The 9,534-nt window shown below is 47.4% G+C and overlaps 1 protein-coding gene across 1 annotated transcript; it reads right to left on the reverse strand.

Annotated features, from left to right (window-relative positions):
- Positions 1-283: 283 nt before the first annotated feature.
- N7496_010237 (uncharacterized protein) lies at positions 284-5,314 on the reverse strand (the record flags this gene model as incomplete). The annotated part of the gene is made up of 3 exons (XM_056703150.1): positions 284-2,503; positions 2,705-4,303; positions 4,370-5,314. 3 exons carry the CDS (start codon positions 5,312-5,314, stop codon positions 284-286), a joined length of 4,764 nt encoding a protein of 1,587 aa, XP_056552150.1.
- Positions 5,315-9,534: the final 4,220 nt, after the last annotated feature.

Raw genomic sequence — 9,534 nt, forward strand, 5'->3', positions numbered from 1 at the left:
ATTCGATAAACGAGTCTTAGTTTCTACCTCAAGTCTTCTCACAGAAATGAGCCATTCTACTTTTGGTCTCATCTATTTTGGCTCATACCTAGAAGTGCACCCTTGGATCTAGTCTACTAGCCCGGACCGGCCCTGCGGACCCGGCTATCAAGATCATTCGCACGACAGGGAATGGATTTAGACGAATGATTATATCCTTTGGGATGCTACCTGTCCCTAGTGTATTGGAGCGAGTTGCTTTCAAACCCAAGAATATCGCACCGACCTGATCGATGCTTCACGATCAGTGTGTCCATGAGGGCTGCTGCATTCTCCACTGGATCCTCCGGGGGAAGCAAAAAACCCGTTTTGATCCCTGCATAACCCAATTGTTGTCTACAAACATCGCGGCGCTGTTTGTTGAATTCGTCCCGTGGAAAAACGCATCGACGTCTATTCGACCAAAGGACGTGTCTAGCATAGCACTGTCTTCTGAAAAGTACAGTTGAACCCTCCCGATACCAGGCCAGTGATTACAAAAATCTGTCTTCTTGGTGGTCAAAGTTCCCGTAGCCAGATCATAAAGTCCAAATTTCCAATCGCTGCGCCAAAATGCTAGTCGTTTGCTATCGGGAGAAAATGCTATGGCCTCTACGGACCAGCCGGGGGTGCAAGGGATCGTGACTCGATCGCTCGTAAAGTTCCAAAGTTGTAAACCCATGCAATAACCTCCAATGGCCAGGGATTTCCTATCGGGAGTGAAACCCATATAGTCAGGTCTTGCCATGGAGTCGACAGAAATCACTCGAACGGCCAAGCGTTTCCATGGGGTGACGTTCCATATTTCAAGAACGGCCGTCTTGTGATCTGCATTGCTTTCCCCGTTGAGGCGAATCGCCAAAAGTCTGCCATCTGGGGAAAATTCTACGCGTTTTCCATAGTCGCCAAAACTGGGGAAAAGTTTGTCCCCGTGTAAGACCTCGGTCACGGCCGAAAAAGTATGCAAATGTTCCCCCGTGGATATTTCCCAAATCCCAAGTCTGGTTGCTAGGAGCTGGCCATCTGGACTGAACGCCACATCTTGCCAACGCATACCAGGCGATTGAATCGGGAGTTCACGGAGCAGCTCACAGGTATCTCTACTCCATACTTGGTGGTTATTATCGATCTTGCGGAAAAATAACCGACCATCAGGCGAGAAAGACCACAATCCATATCCATCAATTGCTTTTTTGATGGTCCCGGTTTTGGCATCCCACAGAAGGGCCTGGCCAAAGAGATCTATAAGCGCAGCATCATTGCAGGGCGATGTAATCACATCTCGGATCGAATATTTCTCCTTATCGGCTTGTTCCAAGGTTGATGGCAGAGTCAAATCCCAGAGCCGAACGGTGCCGTCGGAAGCTGCCGATGCCATCATGCCATCATGGGAAAACACCAGATCATTGACCCTACTTGTGTGTCCGTTCAGGGCCGTCGATAGTCCAGTGACCAAGTTCAAGACATTAATGCCTGAATGACCCCCTGAACACCAGGCCCCCCACATGCATGGTGCTTCGACAGAGGACAGGTTGCCATTAGCCGACAGCCTCAAAGAGATTTCGCTTCCAAACGAAACCGGAAATCTTTCAACTATTGCGCCAGGCTCCAAGTCCCAGATCCTGACTTCTCTGGAGTCTGCCGTGAGGAGGCGACCGTCTGGTAAAAATATCAAATCCAAACAATCATCATTGATCTGCTTCAATAGAACTCCCTTCGCAGTATCCCAAACATGTAGAATACCAACACCGCATGTCAAGCCAAATTTCGTACCGTCCAGTGAAAATCGACCGTTTGCGTATTTCCCACGATCAGAAAATGGACCATGAGCGGAAAATGTGAAGTCAACCCCATGTCGCACATTTCCAGTGAGGGTACACCAAAACTCAAGTTTTCCATCCTCGTAGCCAGTCGCCAGAGTTGTCCCGTCCGGTGATAAAGCAAGAACCATTTTTTCGGAACTGTCTTGCTCAGTATAGGCTTTAATAGGTATCTTTGTTTCCTCATTCTCCAAGCCCAGAATCTGAATTGTTCCTCTGGAGTCGGCGAAGACGGCCAAAGATTTGTCAGAGGAAAATAAACCCAGAATGGGCACAAAAGAGCTGTCCGGATGGCCTTGTATCTCCTTAACCAGAATACCGGTAGCCACATTCCATACTTTGACAGTGGCATCCTTCAATAAGCAGATGATCTGCTTTCCATCAGAAGAGAATTCAACCAAGCAGCCCTTCTCCAAGGTGTCAAAAGTTTTGACCAGTGATCCTGTCGCGGTCTCCCAGATATGCACTGTGCAGATCGCAACCAGTTTGCCATCGGGAGAGAAACAAAGATTTTTATGTCGTGCAGCAACGTAAAGAGTTTGTTGGCACGAATCCCATCCTTTTCTGACCTTCGGAGGTCGGATGATTGACTTGGGGATGACGTGGCTAAAATACTTTCGAACATAGCTGTTTTCTGGGCAGTATGCGAGGGATGACACGTAGAGCTGGAGAGGTGATTCCTCAATCATGGCTCTGAAGGATAATACGAAACGTCTCAGATCGTGAGTCAGTAGACGTAGCTCCTGTCTACCGCTTGGCTGATTGATTTATTTGAGTGAGCGAGATGCAGAAGATGATCCAGAATAATGTCCAGTACTCACAGGAAGATCATTCATATATTTGGATAAGGCTAAAACCTGACTCACGCCTTCCGAAAATTTACCCATGAGACAGAGAGCCTCGAGCCAGTGGAGGAGGTGGGCGGTCAAAAATTTGAACACTTCATCTCCATCAAGAGACTCTCTCATGGCTCCTTGGAGATGGCCGACCCAATGCAGGCATGCATACTGGACATGATGCGGAAGATGTGATTCCAACTGAGCAGGTTCAATATCCGCAGCGAGAGTAGATTCATCCGAGAAAGAACAGATATTCTGTTTCAAGGTAGCCGATAAAACGTGAAGACAATCCGTCAGTAGTAAATCATGCACGTCTCTCTGAGAAATCAAGAAGCTCTGAGCTAAGCATCTTTGATCATCAAGCAAGAAATCGCGGAAGGATAAATGAAGTAAACGAACAGGGGAAGCTCTGTCTTCCCCGCCTGATATTGCTGAATGAAGCCGCTGAAAGATTGATTCAATATCGGACTTGTTCTCCGCGAGTAATTTGGAAATATCTTCGATGCAGAGAGGCGTGAATAAGGTGATGAGTGCTCCAACAACCTTTTGAAATAGGCGACACCTTTCTTCTTTCTCTTCATCTAAGGCCTCACCGATGACTGAGATTTGGAGGATCTGGGTGTAAATCAAGTCTAGACTGTGCTGTGGGGTTGACTCATCACATTTGCCTTCAAAAATCATTTGCAAGCGTCGTTCACGTTCATTCTTGGCCAAGCGTGAGCTACTCAGAAATCGGCATGCCGTCGCTGCATAAATAAAGAGCCCATCTGATTTTTCCGCAAGCTTTTTGATTTGCTCTTTCCCGGGCCAGTCCTTTCCCATATTGTGTTTCTGTGCAATCCGATCCAGCTCAAAGCTGACAAATTTTGTGATGTCATCGTCATCAATGTTGACAACATTGACTTTCTGCAGCTCATTTTTCTGGAAAGCAGACCGTGGATCATTTGAAATGCTATTGAAGCTTGACTGGATACGTATCTCTGGTCTACTCGTGAGCAACAGCCGCAGCGAGATGGTACTGAGCATGTCCACCTGGTTGAAGAGTTGAATAATGCTGTCGATGTCTTCATCATCCTCACATTCATCAAGAGCGTCGATCACGATGACCAAAGTGAGTTGTACCAAGCTATTTTTATCTAGCAGCACAAGCGGGTCAAGAATGAGGCGCCTCCATTGGTTACTGATAGATTCACTGCCGATGTGCGGGTGGGCAGATATACAATCACAGACATCACTCTTGATATCGGGGAGGTTCGTTGTCAGGTCGCTGCAGATAGTGGTAAAAAGGCGCTTTGCGGTTTTCCGATCATTGTCATTCTTGTCGAAAAAGAAGCACGCTCCTAGCAGAATGTTTCTCGGTAATGGCTCTTGGTTCACCATGGTTCGCTTCCGACCGCAAGCCATAGCAACGGTTCGTGAAATCGTGGATTTCCCTGTTCCAGCCATACCAGAGAGCCAATAAATATTTCCGGACTGCGGGCATTCGAGCCAATTTTGGATTGCCTGAAGGGTCTTGACCTGGGTGCCTTCGAGACAACCGGGCGTTTTTTGTCCAACATCCCAAGAATCCATCCTGGCTTCTTTTGCAATATCTAGCTGACTTAGCAACTGTGCCTCCCTTGCTTCCTATAGCGTATAAGTATCCATAAAAATTCCTGGAAAATCTTGAAGCACCACACGTAAGCTGCCTACCTTCGCATTGTCCCTCGCATCTATCATTATTTCTTTTGAGGCATCTATTTTGCCGTGCAAAGATCCAAGATCGCACTCAATCCTTGTCATGGTGTGCATATTCAAAGTATTCAGGCTCTGGCAAATACTTTCATCAACATCGTTGATTGCCCGATACATTCCGTTCCAGTCATCGGTCACCGCCAAATCCTCCACAAACCGGAAGAACCCTGACTTGATAAAATGTTTCGCAAGGTGAATCTGGTATTTCAGAATTTGGGCATAGAGTTTGATCATTTGGGTGTTGATCAAGGATGTAAGATCTTTTAATGAATTGGCATGGTCTGGGCTGGCACTTGCTGGTAGGTCGATAGGAGTAGATTCCACGACTCTATATCGAACCATCAGCATCGAAATCTTTTCAAAGAATTCCATAGCATCGTCGCCCTGGGTCGTCGATTTAACAACAGGATTAAGAAGAACCAAGACTCCCGCCCATGCCAGTGCTGCGTGCGGTTCTGAGCTCACCGCTGTTGAAATGAAATCCTTCGCGGTCAGAATGATGTTCACGGTGCGGCGAACTTGCTCTCGCACTATAATTTCTCTCCCGTAAATGGTAAATTTGAGCTGGGCCTTCTCAATCTCTTGGAATCGCGTCTTGATCAGATCCCCAAGGAGCAGGTCGTAGTCGCTGTCAGATGGCAATTCGCCTCCAACTGGTGTCTGCTGCAGGAGAATTTTCCTATAACTCTCCACCAGCTTTGGATGTTCGCTGTTGACCTGTTCAAGGGCATCTTTCCAGTGACCAGTGAGAGCCACTGGTGGCACATCAACAAAAGCTGGGATAGCCTCCACGCTAAATTCAGTGTTCGGATGCAGAATTTGTTGATTCTTTGACTTGCTGTCACCCCGACGGTCTTGATGAGACCCGTGCATGAATTTCTTCAACCGACCACAGAATTTCATCTTCGAAGCTTTGTGCGACTCAAATGCTCTCGATTGAAATAAAATTGGGCATGGGGGCTGGAGGTGAATTTGTTGACTGTTGTGGGTCGACTTTGTCCCATGACGATGCCTATACACGTGCTGTATCTCCATTGGTACCGACACAGGTGATTGCATATGCGCCCCATAACTTCGTACGTAGTAGCGATAAACCGGTCAAACATCTGCTGTGCAAATGGTAGATTATGCGATTTTGATCCATCGCCAAGACATGATCAGTCAGTCCCACAGATCATACAGCGACTAGCACCAGGATTAGTGGATACCCGGAGAACAGAGATGCTCTAGTTATATTCACCAAGATTAGCCACGTAAATAGCCCATCCAAATTGTTAGCTAGGGGCTTAGAAGCAATCTAGACTCATTATTATTTCTATTGGTGCACCTATATAGATTACTCATCTCTGTTCCAACACATGTGTTGTAACGTAATCCACAAGCGAGTGGCCCACTGTTAAGAGATCAGCATGGGTCACCTGATACTCCACGTAACCCAAAAGGACCACTCAATCCGCGATCAGCGGATATGACCCAGGAGCCAATATATATAGTATCGCACTGTATTCTTGTTATATCGTACCAAGAAGCATGTTCGAAGCTTATCGCGTCGTTTAACAAAATTTAATGCCTAATTAACACTAACGGTCGGAAGAGGGGTTATTCTACGCGCTCCAAGGAGGATATTAGCTATTTCTCGTCTAGTAGTAGGCCTAGGCGCTACTCCACGCGCGTCTATAGAGAAGATCCATTGAATAAGCGAATCCTCTTCTAATTAACTAGGTGGATTTACGTGAATTTGCGCGTGTATCGACGCGTGAGATTGTTCCATTCACCCGCCGCGATAGCGTCCTGGGGGGATATCGTATAGCTTCGCTGCTGCGCGAATAGATTTGATACGGCCATTTTTGATATCGTTAAGGGCCAATAAAAATCTTGCCCTCCTGATTGGCCGGTTTTTTGCGAAGATTCAGTGCGAATTGGTGGCATGGTAGGTAGGTAGGAATGAGCGATTTCAGGTGAGGTGGGCCACTCGCTTGTGGATTACGTTAGAGACGCCGCCTTTCTTGAGCTTTATTATCAAGCCTGGCGAATTAGGCTTTTCAGCCTATAATCAGATATTTGTCCGACTTAGGGTTAAAGGGGCAACCTTGGAAAGGGTTGGACTTTAGCACAGGTAATTAGATAGAGGGTGGTAAAATTCATAGGTTACTAAAGGGGGATCAAGGTCTCCCTCTAACTACGTTTGACCGTATCATCCTGAAAGGGCTAGTGTTATGATATTCCTGATATGAGGCTATTCACAGATTGATGCCTCAGGCCGCCGGGGCGCCTGAGGATCCTGCCGAGGCGGTAACCTTTCGGCGAACAACCACTGCCTTTCCGGTGGCGTAGCTGAGGGGGAATCCTGCAGGAAGACCCCGCTGGCTGGTTACGCAACCTTTCAGCTTAGGCGTCCCATGCTCGTGTTGGCTACTCTCCTTTCTCCCTGTTTTGTATGGAAAAACTGTATATAAATTGGTTCTGTGAGGAGCGGGTTTCAAGCTCCTCAAGAAACAGTCTTGTTGACAATTGGCATGTGCCTGGGTGCGCATCTCCTTCTTACCTGACCAACAGGCCTTTCTACCCTGCATGTGGATTATCTCACAACACATCACATGTATAGGCTAGCAGTGTGTCTTTTTTCGTCATAGTTGCCTTCGTCTTGCAGCGAGAGGGAAACGGCGGAAGGATGGGAGTGAAGTGGAAAGGAAGTAGAAAGAGCGAGGGCAACTGACGGCGACTGCCCCCGAGGGGAGGATATGGTGTCTGCTCCCACATCGCGAAATCTTTCCCTTGATCAAAATGTACAAAAGCACCTTTTAGGGCAGGGATTCAGGCCTCTAGGTGAAGAATATTTAGGTGGGTGAACTACCGCCTGAATCCGCCCGAACCCGCCTAAAGGCCGACTGCGTAAAGCAGCGAGCCGCCCAGCACCGAACGATAGGCGCTAGGTGAGCATCGCCATAGTATGGCTGTTGTATGTCTTTATATTTGGATTTTACTCATCATATGATCATGTTACCAATGAAGACACTCCTCTTACCGCTTTACTCTTCAGCCCCTCCAGGCCCCTCCACCTGAAGGGCCCTGAACATCCCTGAAGACATCTGAAGGGCTGACGTGACCCCTCGGGTATATTTTCCCTCTCTTCTCCCCTCCTTCCGCCCGAGTCCCAAGCCCTCCGTTTAATAATAGACGCAATGGACCTTCTGTACCCTCGCCGATTTGACGGCTTCTGTCTCGTCTCCAGTTACAGTGTCTTTGCCCAGTTGGCCGCTCATATCTGTCACATTGAATTATTAGTTTACGGATTTAGGGAGCGTCAGGCGCCTAAACCGTTGGTCGCTGCTTGCGAAAAATTCATTTACGTACCAAACTTGTCCATCTTGAGGGGTTTAACCGCGCGCCAACAAACCTACTGCTAACTTGAACCGTGAACCACCCCGTAGCTCGCAAGCCCAGCAAGATCGCCAGTTAGCATGTCAGCCACGTACAATTAGAGCGAGGCTGCTGATGACGATGGACGGGCTCGGCTCTGTAAAGTCGTGCAGCTCTTTACAACACAATATCCTGACTCTGACTCCTACCTACAGTGGGCAGTTCACGTGCCAGTGCCCTTCTCATCCAACCAGAATTAAATTTCCATGACGGGAACTTCCCTTGAGATGTATAACACCCGTCCAACTACAATCTTCTCTCCAACCTTCTCGATGTGATTGTATCAAATTTGAAAAGCGAAATAAGCGCCAAATCCTGTCGGCAGCTCTCAGCCAACCATATTCACAGACTCGTCATTCGTTTCTAAGCTGACCAATATTGAAGGATTTTTATCCAACCATATTGCGCCCGTGTAGTCCCTGTTCCAACCCGGGTTATAATGGTCAATCATTTATTACTGTTTGAATTTCAAGAACGCCGGTCCTGCCACACAGAGTAATCAACAGTAATTTTGGGACGCAAATAGCTCGAAGGCTGTCACTTCTCAACGTATTGATTGCCGCGCGCTACCTGGTGCTGCAGCGGAGGCGACACGTGCAAGAAGCAACCATGCCCATATTGACGTGTAAAAATTCCGTTGACCACCCTGCAACTCTGATCCAGTCATTTGCCGCTACGGAAATTACCGTAGTCCCATGATTGGAGATGCATAAACGATGGACCGTGTGCTAGTCGCTCTGAAATGTGGCGCTAATTTTTGGACTATTGCCATTGAGTGCAGGGTTATAAAAGGTTTCCAAACGTCACTCAATTTTCCACTCCGCACCACTTCAATTTCAGACACAATTTGTCCTCAACTTGGGAAGAATTTGAGGATATTTGAATTTTGCTGTATCACCAAGACTTCAACCAACGTTCTACGGCTCCAACGCAAATATGTAAGCTATCTCGAAGCATATCCTTGCTATAAACTTCGTCAAGATTGACAACACACTAGGGAAGATGAAAAATCTGAAAAGATTATGCCACATAAATGCTTGCAGTGTAAGGAGCAAGACACCGAAAAGCTTTATCAATGCAAACAATGCCGAGCATACTTTTGTGCGGGATGCTGGGAGAACTTTCCTCTTCACTCCCCGACTTACGCGCTTGCCGAGGAGCATGAGCCAGTTCCGCTACAGAATCTCGGGGATATATTCGAGGCAGATCAAGGCGTTTTCGGAAGAACAAACAAAGAGCAGAATCGAGATTTACACAAACTGGATGCCTCATCTTACTGGTTCGGAATCGATACCAAAGAAGGTAAAGCTGGAATTAACAGTGATCTCTATGCGGAGATTATTCTTCGATCAGATTTCGGAGACAAGGAAAGACAGTTCCCGAGCCTTGTTTCATTCGTTGGTAATACTGGTGCCGGAAAGTCCACTATTATAGTGAGTGTTGCGCCTTTGCTTCTCTGACCCAAGATTCTCACCCCTATCAAGAAAGCGCTTGTGAATCAAGATCGAGAGTGTAGCTCGAAGAGCCGTAGCTGGGGCCCAATTTCCGGGATTCGTGATCTTTTTGCAGGCCCAACCAGCTCCGACGTTCATCTCTATGCCGACGCAGTGACACTTGATACTGATCGACCTATCCTATGGGCGGACTGCGAAGGTCTACGTGGAGGTGAAAGCAACCCAATATCAAGTCTTTACAAAGAAACC

This window comes from Penicillium cataractarum (assembly GCF_028827025.1).
Source record: "Penicillium cataractarum strain IBT 29864 chromosome Unknown utg000008l, whole genome shotgun sequence".
NCBI lineage: Eukaryota > Fungi > Ascomycota > Eurotiomycetes > Eurotiales > Aspergillaceae > Penicillium > Penicillium cataractarum.